The sequence below is a fragment of the Equus asinus genome, chromosome 27 (assembly GCF_041296235.1).
Source record: "Equus asinus isolate D_3611 breed Donkey chromosome 27, EquAss-T2T_v2, whole genome shotgun sequence".
Lineage (NCBI taxonomy): Eukaryota > Metazoa > Chordata > Mammalia > Perissodactyla > Equidae > Equus > Equus asinus.
Window position 1 is genome coordinate 703,216 of NC_091816.1, and position 19,064 is coordinate 722,279.

Here is a 19,064-nt window from a genome sequence, read left to right on the forward strand (position 1 = left end):
AGCTCAGGGCTAATCTTTCTCAAAAAAAAAGAACTAGTCAAGAAAAGCTCTACAAAAGTGAAGGTGCTAAGTGGTATTCAGCAAAAAGCAAAACTAAGAAATTACTTAGAAGGTGTGTGTGAGACAGCAAGTCTTAAAGAATTCAGAATTAGTTCAAAAAAGGAAGAGGGAAACAGCACTAAGTCCTACCTGGCAGTTTGTTTAAACTTTGCTAAAATCAGAGTTGACAATTCTATTGAGTGTGAAAGATATACATATTTCTCTGTAGATAAAACATTGTAGTTTCTGAATATGGGAAAATTCCAGTCTTTATTAACTGGAATATTTTCTAAATTGGGCATTCTAGTTAGCTGATTTTAATTGTAGTTTATCATGCGTTAACCAGAAAACATTTTCATGTTAACTGTCATTGTTAAAAATGACTTTTGAAACTATGAAGGCATAATTTTCTGTCAGCGTTAGTACAGAATACCAAATGTAGTGTCATGTTTCTTTGATTATTTGTGATATTGTAGTGGCTCAGGCTAAGTCTTGTTCCTAATTGATTTCCGTTTCCTGAGCACTTGTCGTGCGCTGGCCCCTGCTTTCATTGCATAATCCCATTCAACTCTTCCCACAGCACAGGGAGACACGTATGACTATCTGCTGGTGCAGATGAATGAACTGAGCTATCAAGAAACTAAGAAACTCGCCTGGAGACAAATGGCAAGTATAATAAGGACTTTTGGCCAGATCCATCTGATTTCCAAGTTCGTGCTCTTAATCCCAAGTGTAGCAGAATTGGGGCGCACAGAATTCTGGCCTGAGGTACACAGTCAGCATGACAGTCCTTAGTCTTAAAATGTAGAGGTTTTTTAAATACTTTATAATCTGGCAATTTCCCTTAAGCCTTGGATACAAAACAAAAGGAAATTTAAGTTAACTGAGAACTTATGTAGCTGAAGTCTAGTTAATTAAGCTTTAATAGCATGTAATTCCTAATCATTAAAGATGCTTTTGGTGTGCACCTGGATAAAGTAATATTGGACATGGGCATGCTTGAGTTGCTTCTTTTGAGGTTAAGTTGGAAACATTCTAATAACACTGAAAGAATCTAACTGCTGCCCAGCAAATCCATCTCCTGAATGTTATGAGGTCGTCCCCAGCCAAGAAATGTTCAAATTAAACCTTTTACAGCTACACTTAAAATGTCAGGAATAAAATTTCTCCCTCCCACCACTATAATATTTCCTTATTATTCCTACATTTTCCCTAAACATGTAGTAATTCCAAGACTGGAGAAAAAGAACCTACTAGAATCAATGCCTTTGTGACTTCAGCTAGAATTATTCTATTACCAAAACAGTGAACATCTATTATTATTGCCACCTGATAGACACTAGGTGGAATTTCACTAAAATCATTACAGGGTTTTATTACTCAAGTTTATTAGAAACTTAGATTATGTAGTCCATCTCACTTACAGGAAAATCTTACTTCTCACAAAGCTTAATACCTCTGACTGTAAACAAACCATTCCATTTCCTTCTCTCTCGAATTGGAAAGCAGCTTTTTTTTCTTTCACAAACACATTACTATCTTAAGGAACAAAGGGACAACGAGGGAACTTTCTCCCAAGCTCACACACAACCAGTTGATGCTCTCTTCCTGTGTGATTTCATGCTGTCCCTCCCGTCCCGCAGGGCTGACCAGCCTTTGTCTCGGCGGCGCCCTGCCCTTCTACCCTTGAGTCAGTAGAGAGCCTGGTGCACAGCCACCTGCACTCACTTCCAGGTGTTCTCTCCAACTAGCTGTGAGCCTCAGGCATGTGTTTCACCTCTTGTGCCTTGATTTCTTTTGTCTGTAAGTAGAAACACTAATAGACCCTACCTCATGGAGTTCTTTGAAGATTAAATGAAAGAATGCACGTAACATGATGCATAATAAAGGCTCTATAAATATTAGCTCTTATTATTAACCTAGATAGTTCCTCCAGGCAGGAAGCTTTTCCTACCCATTCAAACCAGACTGGGTGCCCCATTAGACATTTCCATAGCATCTTGACCTTCCTTGTAACACTCATCATATTTTTAATTACTTGCTCATTGTCTGTCTCTCAGCTGGATCATATACACCTCAAGAACAGGTCTGTTTTTTGGGGGGTTTTTCTGTTTGTTTTGGTGAGGAAGATTGGCCCTGAGGTAATATCTGTGCCAATCTTCTTCCACTTTATATGTGAGACACTGCCACAGCATGGCTTGGTGAGCAGTGTGTAGGTCTGCACCCGGGCTGCCAAAGTGGAGCACATGAACTTAACCACCGTGCCACTGGGCTGGCCCCCAGGTCTGTCTTTTTTATTATTATTTATAGCTCTAGTGTCTAGCACAGAGCCTGAAAGGAGTATTTGTTAAATGAATGAAAGTTAACTGCTGAAGTTGTAAGACTGATGGGTTCTTTGGGCAAACATTCAATTATTATTTTTAAAAATTGGCCAATTTGCAGCAAGTATGAATTGAGATTAATCAGTATTGTGCTACACATTGGTTTGTGAATTCAGAGGAAAACATAATAATAACAACAGTAGTGGTATCTAAGGTTTCCACACCCTCTTGTGCTTTATGGTGTGTTCATATCTATTATTCCATCTCAGGGGCTCACAGAATTTGAGAGTGGGAAGAAACTCCAGTCATCTCATGCAAAGCTTCATTTGAGAGAGAAGGAAATGGAAGGCCATCCTTGCACCACAGTTACCACATTCTCCACAATGCCTCCCACAAAGAGGGGACCAGAAAAGCCCCTGGACTATGACCGTATCTTCTATGAGCTCGAAAGTCTGATTCATAACCTTCCTGAGCATCATTCAAATAGCTTGTGAAAGGATAGGAAATCCCACAAAAATAGGCAAATAGAACTGGAAGGTGGAACAACAATTTGGTGGTTCAGACACACCGTCTTCCCTAGGGTCATGAGCCAGCAGCAAGGGGGACACTCAAGGCTCAGAATGGGAGCTGTTGTCAAGAACTGAAGTGAACCACAACCCTGCTAGGTGAAGCACGCAGGAGCTGTCCCCAAGAGACCCACAGCAGTTGCCTCTGCATGACTCATTTCCCCCCATTTGAGCCAACTGGGTGACTGCTGGGCTTATCAAATGCAGCCTTCTGTACGACTTTCTGGCCCACTTGGAGAAATGTCCCTGGCATCTGCCTGTGCATTCTGTCTTTTCTGCTGACTGCAGATATCTCCCTTTAGCTCTCCCACATGGAACACCGGGGGTCTGCAAGACAAGCCCTCCATCAGTTAGGCATATGGGAAATGCTTTCAATAATGACATGGAAGTGAATGATCTTCCACATGCCCCAAATTCAATCATCCCCTCATGGCTTAGGCCCACATGCTGGAAAGTAGGACTGACTGCTCAGTCCCCTAATTTTGGCTCCTGTGCAGCGTGCACATGGGTGATACCTGCCAGAGCCCCCAGAACACCTGAGGAGAGTGGGTGGCCCAGTGGAATCCTTAGGAATAGCAGAGTCGAAATGGGGGAAGCTAAGGTCAGGGACCTATTTTTTTTTGATAAAGTCAGACTCAGATAGTCTTTAATTCTCACTTCAGTCTTCCTTCCTGATAGCAAGTGAGGGTAGGACAAAGAGCTGATATGGAAGATGGGCGGAGTGCCTCGGTGCTGTGATGTGATATGCAGACCATCTGGAGTTGGGCTTGCTGTGACTGCGAGAACAATGGTGGTGCTCTCTCCTGGGCACCTCGGCTTTCTCTCAAGCGGTGGTCTGCACAGCTGAACATTCCAGGAAGTCCTTCCCACCCTCCTCTGTCACTGTCCTTGGAGTCTCCTCCCCTGAATCCTTCTTATGCCTCATAATTGTATAGAAACGTCTAAGTTTCCATCTTAGCCAGCCCACAGTTCTGATGGAGACTTTTCACACGACCTGAATTAACGTCAAGCTAACATAGGCCAAGTTACTTTAAACGGTTTAAACTCAGCAGAAGAATAGCCACCCAGCAGCATAATTATTTACTTTCAGCGGCTTGAATGTAAATGTCATTAAATCTTTACAACAGTTCTAGTGAAGGCCATTCATTTTCCTCTGTAGATTCAAAGAACTACACAGGGGAGCTTTTCAATTTCATATGAACAATAAATCTTGTATACTTTGTGGGATCTACTGGCCTATAAAAACTGAGTGAAGCGGTTTCCACAAGGGCTTAGCTTGCTTGAAATAACTCCAGAACAAAGGCTTATTCTTCCTATGGGGGAAGGGAAAGGAAAGGGAACCGGCGGGTTGCAAGAGGGGGCCAGCCAGGCAGCCAGTCACTCAGACTCCACAGAAGTGCTGGGGCAGAATTTTGTACCGACGCAAAATCCAACAAATTATACCCCCATTATGTTCAAGCCTGAGCAGATGTGGATCCCACCTTCTAGTAAAGGAAATAAGATTTATACAGAAATATTTGAAACTGAGTTGCAAGTAACAGGGTTGCCAGTCATTATGATGATGCCTATAATTTAGTGAGAACTTTGTCTACTATGCGCAGGATCTGTGCTAAGTGCTTGATATCTATTATAAAAAGGATGCTCACAACAATGGACGGATACCAAGAAAGTGAAGCTCAGAGAAGCTGAGTAATTTGCTCAAGATCACTCAGCTAGCTGGACTTCAACTCCAGAGCCAACTCCAAGCAAGCGTTGCTAGATAAAATACCAGGCACCAGTCAAATGTGAATTTCAGCTAAGCAACAAATAATTGTGCTAAAAAGTATAAGTATGTCCCAAATATTGCTATTTTTATTTGCTAAATCTGGCAACTCTACTCCAAACCTCATCTTATAAAGCTTTTCTTAAGTAGTATGGAATTCGGGACTAGGAGAGATTCTGCCTCGTTAGGTGCATCACAAGACAGCTATTGCCTATACAGGCATACCTCACTTTACCGCACTTTGCAGATACTGCGTTTTTTACAAATTGGAAGTTTGTGGCCACATTGTGTTGAGCAAGTGTATCAGCGCCATTTTTCCAGCAGTAGTTGCTCAGTTGGTGTCTCTGTGTCACATTTGGTAATTCTCACAATATTTCAAACTTCTTCATTATTATTATATTTGTTATGGTGATCTGCGGTCAGTGATCTTTGATGTTACCATTGTAATTGTTTTTGGTGCCACCAAACCGTGCCCATGTAACACAGCAAATGTAATCGATAAATGTTGTGTGTGTTCTGACTTCTCCACCAATCGGCTGTTCCCCGAAATCTCTCCCTCTCCTTATGCCTCTCTGTTCCCAGAGGCACCACAGTACTGAAATGAGGCATTAATAATCCTACAATGGCCTCTGAGTGTTCATGTGAAAGGAAGAGTGGCACGTCTCTTACTTTAAATCAAAAGCTAGAAATGATTCAGCTTAGCGAGGAAGGCATGTCGAAAGCCAAGAGAGGCCATAAGCTAGGCCTCTTGCACCAAACAGTTAACCAGGTTGTGAATGCAAAGGAAGTTCTTGAAGGAAATTAAAAGTGCTACTCCAGTGAGCACACGAATGATAAGAAAGTGCAACAGCCTTCTCGCTGACACTGAGGAAGCTTTAGTGGTCTGGATAGAAGATCAAACCAGCCACAACACTCCCTTCAGCCAAAGTCTAATCCACAAAAAGGCCCTGACTCTCTTCAATTCTGTGAAGGCTGGGAGAGGCGAAGAAGCTGCAGAAGCAAAGGTTGAAGCTAGCAGAGGTCGGCTCATGAGGTTTAAGGAAAGAAGCCGTCTCCGTCACATTAGAGTGCAAGGCAAGGCAGCAAGTGCTGACGTAGAAGCTGCAGCCAGTTCTCCAGGACATCTGGCTGAGATAACCAAGGAAGGCGGCCACCCTGAAACAGATTTTCAGTGTAGACGAAACAGCCTTCTGTTGGAAGAAGATGTCATCTAGGACTGTTCCACCTGCAGCATAGGCCAGCCAAGCCTGCAAAGGGAAGGAAATTGATGCTATACATTTTTTGGCCAGTCTTCATGATTAAAACGCCTAAGGGGTCTTAATAATCATTTTGTCTGTTCAGGAAAGAGGCAGAAATCCAATCTATACATTACTGTTGTGAACAATATGTCAATATGGGTAGAGTGTCACAAATTTCTAAACCTGATTTTTGTTCAGGGGTCACATCTGCTCCTCAACTGAATCATCTGCCTTGATTTGCTTTCCAAAGAGCAGACTCCTCCCTGTGCTAAAGCAAGAGTGCAGTCCTTGCACAAAGAGCCTCATTCACAGAGGCACCCCTCGCCCGGCCTCCCCTCCCACCCCCTGCGGGCTCTGACTGGGAGATAGCTTCAGACTCGCTGAGCTCTCAAGCTTACAGGACCCCTTCCTGCGTTCCTGCTGTCTCTTAGCAACGCCTTGCAGAGTGGCCTGATTCAGTTGCTGTCACCACCTGCCACCTGGGAGAGGAAGTCTTCCAGGGTGAGGAGAAATCTCCCAGGTCCACCGGGATGGTAGCACTCTAATGCACAGACGTGCAGTCTATGTCCAGATCGTCTGGTCCTGGTTTCAAATTCTCCAATGTTGTATTACATGATGCATATTTCTGAAATATGTGGGTTTTTTTCATGATATTTTATTGTTTTCAATAAACATAGTTTACTATTTTTAATTTATTTTTTATACTTTTGGATAAAAGGTACAAACTTAGAAGCCAGAAATCTTAATTTTCAGTTTGGAAAACATTCGATCTATGTACGTATGATCATATGGTTGTTACGTTCCCTCATAATGAATGATGAAATTCACACAGGAACACAGGAGAAACCCAAATTCAACCCCTCTTTATGTTCGATCAACCCACCAAGCTTTTCCTGCCTTCACACAGATGGCCCTGAAGCCCACCTCCATTAAGAATCTTCCCTTGACTAAACGGAACAGAGATGGTGACTTTTCTCCCCTAATTGTGATGTGCGTAGTAACATGAGCAACTTTCCTACGCAGCCATCACCCTACTGTGGGCCTACAATGAGTATCACGCAAAGTATAAACCTTGACCCCAGACTGCCGATGTTCCTGGCGTATGTCTGAAAATGCCTCTTTGCATACAAGTTTGTCTGCCTCAGACTTCAAACTGATAGAAAGGAGGAAAATAATCTTCTGCCTCTGTTTCGTGCTTTATAAAGGAGCTACAGAAATATTTAATAAATTCTTTTAATAATGCTTAAAGTAACTTACAGGTAGTCAACAGTGTAACTCCTGCAATACTTCTAATTGGACCTATGGAATGCTGCTTTTTTCTCAAAGGGCTTCAGAGGCTACAAGCAACAAGACAACACAATCAAGGAACCCAAAGCAGACAGCCATAAGCGGTTCACAACACAGCATAACGAGGTGGGGGAGGGGCAGTTTGCAGAGAACTACGAGAAAAAGTCCACTTACTAAAACAGATTGAGGATGAGAAAGAATTTTGCCATTAGATTTGTAAAATGGCACGAAAAGTAAAAGGATTTATTTACGTTGAAAATATTTATTTTATAGGCTGTTTAAAGCATAGAGTAAAGCTGGGTCTTTAGGAGAATAGTTATCAGTATTGGGGGGACATTATTCACAAAGATTATTCACAAAGCAGATCCAAAAAACTAGGTCAACAAGCTCAGCCGAAGAGAAATATTACTGTAATTCCTTGGCTACGCGCCCACTCAAGAACTCCTTAAACATTATTCTTGGCCACAAGAGAAAGACATTTTCATAAAAACACCACTACACTAAATTTATGACCCCAAAGACAGTTTGAAATTTCATTCTACTTTGGATGGATTCCAATGGTGCCTACCACCCTTTGCTTGACAAGTCACCAGCCTGGATGGCCACCCAGTTTAATGGGACTAAAGGATGTAAGGACAGAACTGAAGGAATTACTAAAAGAGAGATCGCTTAGACTGGCTTTGCAATCAGCAATCTAGAAGTTAAGAAATATTTGTGGAGCACCTATTATGTGCAACGCATTTTGTGATGAGTAAAAAAAAGAAAGCTTTTCTATTTAAATCCTAAATATTATGCACTGCAACAAATTAAACTTTTTGAGGTTACACATATTGAAAGGATCTACTCGATTGACTATGACTAGAACGCAGTTTCATTTGGGGAAATCTCAAATCCTCAAGTGACTGGAGTTTTCTCCCCCTTCACGAATTCATCACACTTCTCCAGTTCAGAACTGAAGGACTTTGGGGGAAAATGGGAGTTCCCTGTCGTTCAGAGAGAGTTAAATTGTGTGCGTCAAGCATTCTTCAGCAAGATTAGGAAGTGGGAGGCGGGGACAGTAAATCCTGCGACCTGCAGGGGACTCGAAGGAAGTCACTTCATAGATGCACCCACTCTTCCCTGAATTTCTGTGCTTCTCTCCTGCTTCAAACTCTCCAAATCCTCCCCAGGGCACACAGAATCAAAGTTAAACTCCTCATCTGAGATGATGAGGCCTATGTGATCTGGCCCTGCCCATGGCTCTGACTTTTCCAGAACTCATGCTTATAATGGTCCTGAAGGTACCACTGCCTAGACCCATCCCTCCCTGATCTTCCCATGGTGCCTCCTGCTCGTCATCAAGTCTCAGCTCCAAGGCCACCCTCTCTGTGAGGCCTTCTCTCATCACACGAACTGAACTGTTCATTCTAGAACCCTCACCTCATCCCCCTCTCTGTTTTGTTGTCTTCCAAGCACTTGTCACCATCTGAAGTCGTGTGTTCATATCTTGTTTGCTTGTTTATCATTTCCTGTTCCTACAGAATGTATGAGCAAGGACTTTGCCTGTCCTGCTCACTGCTGTCTCCCCCGTGTCTAGGACAGTGCCTGCCACACAGCTGGTGGTCAAGAAACATTTATAGAATGAATGAATCCAGGAGTTATTTGTCCAGAAACTTTGTTCATCCAGAGTGTGACCATAGTCACAGAAAGCAAAAGCATCATCTCCGAACACACAAAATCAGAAGAAAAAATACCCATAACAAAACTCCTGAGATTTCCGGCTAGGTGAGCTCCCGAACCCCGCACACAGAACCTTTTCACTTTGCATAATTAACAAAGTTACCTTACAATGTAAACAAATTTGTTGTCTAGTTTCCTGGTCTGCGGTGGATTAAAGGAAGTCTGTTAGAGGCAGGCACACTAACAGCAGCAAGAAGGGGCAGGAGGCAGGGAGGAAAGAAAAGGATTACTAACAAGCAAAGAGGACTCAGAAAGCAGAGTCTCCGGGGCCACGAAGTGTAGAAGCAAGCCGTCTTACAGACCTAACGCCGCCAGCAATGCCGATTACAGTGATTACTGAAGTCGTCAAGAAAAGGAAATTATGTTGTATATATGTCTAAGGCAACAGGGAAATTGTAAATATTAAGAGCTCCTTAGAAAATTTTTATCCAAAATGCTATTTTTTTATTGTTATTCTAAAGGGCAAGCGAAATTTGGTTTTCTAGGAAAATTAATTTCTGTGGAACATGTTAAAGGAAATTTCTGTCTTTCCTTCCTCCCTCCTTCCCTCTCCTCCTCCATTCCTTCCTCCCCTCTCCCTCCGCCTCTCCTTCCCTTCCTTCTCACAATGAGAACTGTGCAGCTGACCCTGTCTCTTAGCTTGGGCAGCTGGAAAGCACATAGCCGAATTTGACTTTCAAACACGCCAGCTCTGTAGGGCTTTACGGCTTGTCCTTTTGGGTTGTTCTCCTGATTTTGCCCCGATCTTTTCTTCACCTTGACCCTTATTTATATTTTCCTAGAACTGATTCTTTATTACTATTTACCTTTACCAGTATTTTTATTTATTATTTGTGCTATAGTTGTAGGGCACTTGGCTGACGCTTTGACTGTTACTTCTTCATACAATCAGACTGAGAGCTTAGTGAAGAGTAACCAAGCTCCTTGCAGATAAAATGGGATTTTCAAATGGTGAAAGATTGTGAGTGCTCGAATAATGCCCTGGAGCTTTTTAGCCCATAATCTGCCGGACCTGGTAATTGAAAGGTTAGTACAAAATCACACATCCTGAGAATTGAAAGATAAATTCCAAAAAGTTAAAATTGACTACATATAATCACAGGAAAGATGCATAACACAAAGGGCAGCCAAAAAAGAGTCACAGCTGCTGATTACTTTAGGACGAAGGAAAGCGAACTTCTTAAAATGCAGCCCTGCAAGAGCACAACAGTGTGACCACATGGAGCCACCATTCTTTCTTTCGTCCACCTTTTGTTTTCATTGATATGGCTCAGATCAAGGAATCAGTGTAACCAGTTCAAGGAAAGAGGCTGATCTTCACTTTTTTGTTGTTCTTGTTCTGACTTCTCAAACACTGGGTCAAGCCCCAGTGCGTTGCTATAAAGCTGACGAGATTACACGCAGAATCCGAGATGGTCATCTGCTTACTGTAGAACCCCACTCTCACCTAAGGACTTATATTTGTATGAATCTCGTAGCATTTTACAGTCTCTAAAAATCTACAAGGAAAAAAAGGTCTTTGAAAGGGAAAAAGTATCGTATCATAACCAGTAGCGGATTCTGGAAGCAAACCTATACATAAACCATATCGGGCAATAAGTGGATTGTAATATATTGCTTAGTTCAGGGATGCTTCTTTAAAAGTCTCCCCAAACGCTGTAAAAACTGGCTTCCCTAAAATCTGAGAGTGCTCAGATAGGACATTTGTACAAAGCAATCACTTTATAAATTTTAGTTAAAACTCTCTGAAAGTGCTTTTGGTCATTTATCGGGTTGGCTGTCCATATTTGCTCCCCTCCTCCCCATGTCCCATCAATTTCTAGGAAGCGTCCCTTTCCCAGATTTCCATGGTTATAATCATCTTTGGGCTCTCAACAGTAACATGTGAGCTGCACCCACCCACCCCGCCCCCACCACAGCAGCTTGGGTGGGCACCTAACTTGCACTGGGCCAAGGAGCCTCCTCCTGGGGCTTAGGAAGCAGGCCTAAGGGATTCCAGTCTTAGTCTGGATTGTCTCTAAAGAGAGGAGATGTAAATCTGGAAGTTGTGGGTTGCCGTAATCCTCCCTGAGGAATAGGGAGTAGAGGAAGTAGATGTGTAGAGACAGAAGAATGATTCAGAGAAGAGTGCAGAGAAGGGCAGAGGGCAACAGAGAGAAGAGATGAAAGGAGAGACCAGAACACTCTGGAACCCTCGTCCCAGTTGGCCCGGAGGCCCATCCAGACCTCTGCCCTTGGGTTCCACAAGACCTGACACTTGCAGACATGAGTTCTCCTTCTAACGAATCCCCCTCATTTGGGATTAAGTAGCCTTCAGGATTTCTATCACACATAACCAAGAATTCTAACTAAATCTGTAAGTGACAGAAGACTTCTGTTCAAGGCCATGAAACTTCAAAGTTAAACTGAGGCAATCTGTTGAAACTCTTTCAAACTAGCAGAGTAAGGACAAGTCTTGTCATCATTCTAGGTCTTAATTTCAGAGTGGAATTGATTTTCAATATTCCCTTTGCTGAATAATTGACTCCTGAAACTGAAAACAGAGAACAACCCCTTTCAGCAAATGTATTTCCTTTTAATATGGGAGAATAACAAAACACAGCTCCTTCTTGAATAGTTATAAAAAACTCAATCTAGTCTTTTTGTCTTGACTAATGCTACTAATATTTTGTAAAAAAAATTAACACTCAAGATTAGAAAATTGGGTATATATTGGTGTAAAATGTTTTAAAATGTATTTTAGTTCCTACTTATCCTCTGGATCCTGGAGAGGCATCTAATTTTACCAATAAAGGAGTTTCCCAGCAATAGTGATAAATGGACTTTTAGAGATTTATCATCAAAAGCTGTAGTTTTGGCTGAGTTTTCACAAAGGCTCAAATGGATTGTCAAGAATTTAGATTCATGGAGCTAGAAGGGAGGAAACCACAGTCTAATCTTCTCACAGAAAAAAAATTAAGACCTAGGAAGAAGAGACTTGCCCTGACTTAGCGAACTTGAATCAACGAAAGGGCTAGAACCCCCATGTCCTGCCCCCACTCCAACTGTTTCTCTACATGTCACAGGGACACACAACTGTAAATGGTCCATGGGCTCTCTGCCTTCTTCTTCCGACACTCAGGGGTATGTAGTTCCAGAAGGGTGGCACCTGCACAATGATCTGCAGGACTTGTGTGTGTGAATGTCAAAGGCAAGGGCAAGGAGAGAGCAAGAGTGAGAGAATGTTGTCATGGGAACGCTGAGACAAATCACAAGATGAAAAAGAATTCAAACCCATTCTGCTCTCTCAGCCTTTATTTATTCAAGTAATAAATCAAGACATCTGTGTCAAAACCAATGCATGTAAAATAGACTAAAGATAAGCTTTTCAACCCAATCAATATTGTCTTCTAAATACCAACATCTTTTAAAGTACACCACTGCACACTTATCTATATTGCTACATGGGCATCTCTGCAAGCTCTCTCTTTGTTCTAGTTTCTTTTTAAAAATTCTAAATTGTTAACCAAGAAGGATTAATATAAGGACGGAATGATCTAGACTACCACTTTATATGAGCAGAACAGTTTCTAAATTTATGACAGGCTAGAAAAGTCAAAAAGGTCTGGGTAATTAAGCATTTACCCCAGATAAGAAAAAGACCTCTTCCTGGGGGTTAAGTATACCCGAGGGTCAGTATTCAATTCTAGAAGGGAATTTCATCAACTAGAATCTGGCCAGAGAAAGAAATATCAGTCATTAGGGGACAGAAAGCTTGCAATTCTGGTCCTAAAATTCTGTGATGGGATTTGTGTTCTTGCTCAAAGAAGGCATCGCCTCTGTGCTAGTCACGTATAGAACCATCTAGCTCCCCACCGAAATCCCAGATCCCCCTGCGAGACGCAAGCCCACTGTACATAGCTTCCCTGCAAGGATGTTGTTCAACAAAATAATTAATCTTAGGGACAAGCTGAGGTAGATGAAATTAAATTGTTTTAATACTTTAATTTCATTTAACAGTTTCTTTCTCTTCCTGGATTCATAGATTCACACTTATCACAGGATGTCAGAACTGGAAAGACCTCAGAGAACAAATGAGATAATGCAGCCTTGTTCAATGAGCTGTCAGGCACCACTTAGCTTGTTAGCAGAAGCAGAGCTTCATTTTCGCCTTTAGCATCACAGCGCCACTGACTTCTACTATAAATAAAAACTTTCTCTCAAAAATTTAATGTACTTTACAGACATGATTCAGACATTGGTTTTATTTTAAGGCAAAACAATCCAAGACACAGAGAGCTAAAACGATTTCCTCTGGTCTGCTGGACAGGGCCTGCCTATGAGAAAACAGACCTACACTGCACTTCCATTCGCTGCCTCGAGGAGTAACGTACCATCCTTGTCTCCCTCCCCCCAGGCCTCCGTGGACTCCTTGTCTTCTTGCTCATTCTTACCCTGTCTTCTAAACCCTGAACACTCCTAGAAGCTGGTGATGGAATCTCAAAAAGATGATTGTTTTTGAGGTGAGAGAGGAAGAGAAAAAAGAAGACCAAAGTGAAGAGGCAAATTTCTGGGAAATTTAAAGCTACAGGTGAAAACTGTGGGGTTTGTAAAAATGGCATTTGGGGGGAAATTTTAAAAATACATTCCTTATCAATTTTCTAGTGTCATTTACATACCAAAAGTCATTGTTATTTCAAAACATAAAATATGTAAGAAACAAAGACCTAGTAAAAGAAAATTGGAATTTCCCAAAATGATTGTAGAGAAAGATTTTTTCCTCTCTCTTGAGTTGTCTGTTTTCTATGTCTCCACATGGGCTTTGTATCTTTAGCCCCAAACTCAAGGCTCACATTGACAGTTCCTGGCCTTCCCAAAGACAGGCAGCAGAACGTGGGGTCCAAGAAATGATCAGGGCAGCCTCTGGCCCCAGACCATGGCACACTCTCTGACTCACACTGATGTTACAGCCCTAAGCTGGCATTGCCTGGCGCTGGACTCCACATTCTCCAAACCCAGGCCGTTACTGCTTCTAGAAAGAAATGATTGTTCACACAGGGCTGGGTCACTAGACCTGATATTCCTGAGAGTCCTTCTCCCATCACCTCCACCAGAGAAAGTAGGAGTGCAGCGTAGACCGCCAGGTCCCAGGAAATGGCAGACTGCCTTCCAAGGACACCTCACCCTCCTGGAAGACAGTGAGAGAAGGCTGAAAGAACTGGCCTCAGAGTGGACGACTTGAGCTCTGTCCTGAGCTGCTGCATCCTACTGTTGGGTCCCAGCAAGGTGTTGACCATCCTCAAGCATGTGTGTCCTCATCTGTGAAGTGGGACAATATGAGTGCATATGCCCACAGAGTTTCGAGCTTTCACTAGGAGGAAATAGTGCCTCGGAAGCCCCTGTAGGTCACAGAGTGCTATTGCTGGTTTACCAGAGCCCTGTCATAGTGTAAATGAAGGACCAGCGACTTGATCTGCTGTACTCACTCCTCATGATAGATACTTGGAAGGGTGTAAGTCAACAATTTTCACCCTGGAGCCCATTTGTTTTGAAAATGAGAGAATAAATTTAGCCATTTGGAGCACTATGAAGAAGAGAGTTTACATGTAAGATCCAGATTTTTCTGCTTGGAAAGTTGATACAAGGACCTCACTCCTACGACATAAATATAGGAATACATTTTGCTTCCATGTAACCAACATTTCACTTTAATAAATGCAATTGATCACATTTTTCATGAGTATATTAAGTGAAAGTTCCCATTATGGATAATCAAGGGCCTTGCCATTCATAGTTGACCAGAAGACCTTTTTAATCAGCCGTCTGCTGCTTTGCTGTGACTCACACAGCTAAGTTCCAAACCATAAGAGGACTGGGAAATTCTCATACAGTAATCTATCAGATCCAGAGGACATCTGAATCTTCTCAAGGCTGGGCAGAGGGAAAACCTGTCTCTGCTGATTTTGCTCCTTTCTCTAACACCCAAGACCTGGCAGGGGTCCCTTGGTTAATATTTGCCATAAGGCATTTAAGACTTGCGGTTGTGAGGGCACTAATTTCTCAACTCCCTTCCTCCCCATGGCAGCAGGAATCACAGCATCCGACCAGCAAGCTGAAGGACAAGTTTTGCAGCCCTGCTTCCTCATCAGATCCTCAAGCCCCAGCCTACACTGACGTCTCTAACTCCACGGCTGCCCCGGTCCTCCCTGCCGTTCCGCTGATTCCGCCTCTCCTCTGCTCTCTCTTACGACAGGGCTCCTGAGGGTTCCTTTCACTGGCCCACCACTTCAGAACACAAATCTCCGCAGTGAGGCAGGTGGGGTCATCAGTGTTTCCCAGATGGGAAAACTGAGAGCTCGGGTGGCTTGCTCAAAGTTAGGACTTGAACCTGGGTTTCTAAGTTTTCAGTCAGGAATCTTTCATCCTTGCTCTAGATGGGGTAGATGCCTGGGGGCCCATTAGCTAAAGTGGCTGAATGAGGCTGACAGGGCAGAAATCTACCCAGCTGGACCAACTCGCAAAGCACCTCCCCCTAGAGAAACGGCCACAGCTCTGAGGCTTTGGCCCAGACCCCAAAGATGGGGGCAGGGGAATGGGAAAGACGGAGTTTTCAGGTCACCAAGACCAGCATTAAAGTACACAAACAACTACTGTGTGACCCCACACAGAGACCGGGCTCTGACACACGCACGGGTATGTCATTCCTCCTAAATCCCTGTAGGAAATGAGGGATAAGAGAGCTGGGGTGGAATGTCAACTATTTCTTAAGGAAGCAGTGAGCATCTCTTCTTCCAAGAGTTTCCCTCTGAATAGAACTTGGGCTCATCCTTTCTCCCTGATTCTTAACCACGGCTCTGCAGGCTCCCTGCGAAGAGGAGAAAGGGAAGGAGGGTGGCATGGGGAAGCATGTGGGAGAGAGCCACAGAATCCAGAGGAAGCAGCCTCACTGCCAAGCCCACGGAAGGCCCCTGTTCCGCGGCTGTGCATTTCACCCATTTCTCCTGTGACTTCCCTGAGAGTCCCTTCCATGTCGGCCGTCCACCTACTCCAACAAGAGTCTCCCCTCCTCTATCTCATCCCGCCAACCTCAACACACACACTTCCTCACCCTCACCAGCACCGCCTATCTATGTGCAAAGTATAGCAAGATGTCCATTCGATTGGGAAAGGCATAAATTTTAATTTTGTCCACCCATTTCGGGAGCAGTACGCCTGAGCTGGGTGGAGAGGGCAGGCTGGGCTCAGGCATCAGAAGGATGAGGAAGTTGAGTTAGAGACGCAAAGAATAAGAAGCTAATAACAAAGAGTAGCCATGGCCATGATGGGAGGTGGAGCCCATGAGGGTGGGAAGAGACGCAGGAGACCACACAGGCTTCTCCTTTCTCCTCCTAATGGGACATGGAGGCCGGAGGCTGATGCCCAGGGCACACATCCACTTGCAGGAGAGGACGGGAGGTGGATGTGGGCCCCAGAAGGCCAAGTATGCATGGGTGTGGCTGAGCTCCAAGGCTGTTTCTTGTTCTGGAAACCTCCACCAAATTCAGTGAAGCCTCCCCAAGGTCTCCAGTGCCCATTCTGGAGAACAGGTTTTGCTTCTGCTGTTTTCTTTTTGGAAGAAAGAGCAAGATTTTTGCCTAGCCATCCCCCAAGTCCTTCACCTGAAATGGGGCATATGAGCCTCTATTTTTCAGGGTGGTGATGAGGACAGACAGGAGGTAAGGGAACTCTCAGCATCATGGCTGGCACACCAGAGGGCTCAGTAAATGTCTGTGTACCTCCTTGTCCTTCCCTCTGGTCTTTCCCCTTAAAATATGCACTTCCTTGCCTTACTTTTCTTTTCCTATCTTTGGCAGAAATCTTGGGAAACAATTATTCATTCTTTCCTTCCAAACAAAATGCTCCTAGTGGCTGGGAAGGTGGCAGAGCACAGAGGAAAGGCAGGCCCAGGCCCCGGGGACTATGGCAGGTGGGTTCCCCTGCTACGGAGGTGCAGCCCATCCACAGAGGAGGGGAGACCCAGTGTGAGGACCTGGGAGCCCTGGGGGGCCCATCTGTCCCCTGTCTCCATCTCTCTTCTTGTGGGAGCAGCTGGGGTCTGGCGGACTCAGTCACACACACTTTCTTACCTTGTAAGGCAGGGCAGCGGGTGGGGCCAGGCAGCGCGTGCTGGTCTGAACGGGTGGACAGTATCTGCAGAGCCTCGCCCTCCTTGCCCTCACTGTGGGACCTGTGCCCTCTTCACAGCTCTTTGGGAGTACCTGGTAGATGGCAGCACCTCTCTTCACTTCTTCACTCCTGTCAGCAGCATGGGTCAGGGTGGCCTGTGGAACTGAGCATCCCAAAGCATTGCAAGACTGCGGGTCCACGCTCCACAGGTCCTGGGGGCCAGTCATGACCGGCCAGTGCTTCCAGCCCGTGGAGGGATTGTTGCTTCCATCGCTCATGACGGCAGCTGGGCGAGGAAGTCTGCATGACAGGGGCTGTTGCCGTCCAAGTGTCCCAGACGCAGGGGCCAGGGAACGCCTGCGACGTGGGGATGTGCCAACTCCACCCCTCCTTACTTCCAGATCCTGGTGTTTTTCCTCTCCCTCTGTCTCCTCCTTAAGAGCAGAGCAACTGAAAGCAGCTAGTTTCACTGTCCCACGGCCCTCCTTCTGTAGGAGCAAGGGAGGAACAGCCAAGCCCTGTGTGTGCCTGAGGTCGTGGCCTGCCAAAAAGCCTGTCCTGGGACTTGGGAAAATGTGTCCCTCCTCCAGGCCCCCTGGGGCTGCTGTCCAGGCTGCAGCGGCTGGAGACAGGGCAGGGAGAGCTCGAGGCGGGGCCCATAGCTGGATGAAGAGGAAGGAAGTTTTCATTTGCTGTTGCTCAGGCCGTTCAGCCATTTCCTGCGATGGGGCAGGGCTGGTCCTTGCTGGGGTCAAGCTTCGATCTCAGTGCCCAGGGATGCAAACGCTAGCAGCTGTGGGCAGACGTGACTTGGCCCCATGGATCCACTGGCAGCCTGAGGAAGCAAATGACACACCTTCAGCGCCCAGGGGGAATCTTCAAGGAGCAGAGGTCAGGGCATGGTCTTGGTTGTGGGACTGGACTCTGCACTCATTCCACAGAATCACAGAAACAGACAGACTGGTGGAGAACATTCCAGGAGTGAGGGGTGGGAGAGGATGGTCAAGACCTGAGTGTCTCAGCCTGGTGTGTCTAATGGAATTCCTTTTTAACTGTCCTCCTCCCCATATTTGAAAGGAAAACACTAAGTTACTCATTTCATTGTTTAACCCTGAAGTCTGTCTTAGCTCCACCTGTTAATTGGTGTTTGCCCTGAGACACTAAGTGATTTCTGTGAAGCCTGCAGTGCACTTCACAGTGGAATCTCAATCCACCTTGAGAACACACTGAGAACATGCTGAGAACACACTGAGTACATGCTGAGTACACCCTGAGAGCACACTGATTACACGCTGAGAACGCCCTGAGTACACACTGAGTATGCCCTGAGAACATGCTGAGAACACACTGAGTACACGCTGAGTACACCCTGAGAGCACACAGATTACACGCTGAGAACACCCTGAGAACACGCCGAGTACACACTGAGTACACACTGAGTACACTCTGAGAATACACTGAGTACACCCTGAGAACACACTGAGTACACCCTGAGTACACGCTGAGTACACACTGAGTACACACTGAGTACACTCTGAGAATACACTGAGTACACCCTGAGAACACACTGAGTACACCCTGAGTACACGCTGAGTACATCTTGAGAACACACTGATTACACGCTGAGAACACCCTGAATGCACGCTGAGTACACCCTGAGAACACGCTGAGAACACACTGAGTACACGCTGAGTACACCCTGAGTACACACTGAGTACACCCTGAGAATATGCTGAGAACACGCTGAGTACACCCTGAGAACACACTGAGTACACCCTGAGAGCACACAGATTACACGCTGAGAACACGCTGAGTACACGCTGAGTACACGCTGAGAGTACACTGAGTACACGCTGAGTACACCCTGAGAACACCCTGAGTACACGCTGAGTATACACTGAGAACACGCTGAGTAGACACTAAGTACACCCTGAGAACACACTGAGTACACCCTGAGTACACACTGAGTACACCCTGAGAATACGCT

The 19,064-nt window shown here is 44.8% G+C and overlaps 1 protein-coding gene across 11 annotated transcripts in view; it reads right to left on the minus strand.

The window, feature by feature from the left end:
• PSD3 (pleckstrin and Sec7 domain containing 3) overlaps positions 1 to 19,064 on the minus strand; it is a 655,493-nt gene that overhangs the window by 509,146 nt on the left and 127,283 nt on the right. For 10 of the 11 annotated variants that reach the window (XR_011498768.1, XR_011498769.1, XM_044751008.2 and 7 more), the window contains one exon: positions 17,038 to 17,912. The exons of the other annotated variant lie outside the window; for it this stretch is intronic. Coding sequence is in view for 8 of the 10 variants with exons in the window: in XM_044751008.2 (XP_044606943.2) it covers positions 17,038 to 17,793 (756 nt within the window). In the remaining 2 variants the exon portion in view is untranslated. The remainder of the gene's footprint in view (positions 1 to 17,037; positions 17,913 to 19,064) is intronic. 11 annotated transcript variants of the gene reach the window in all.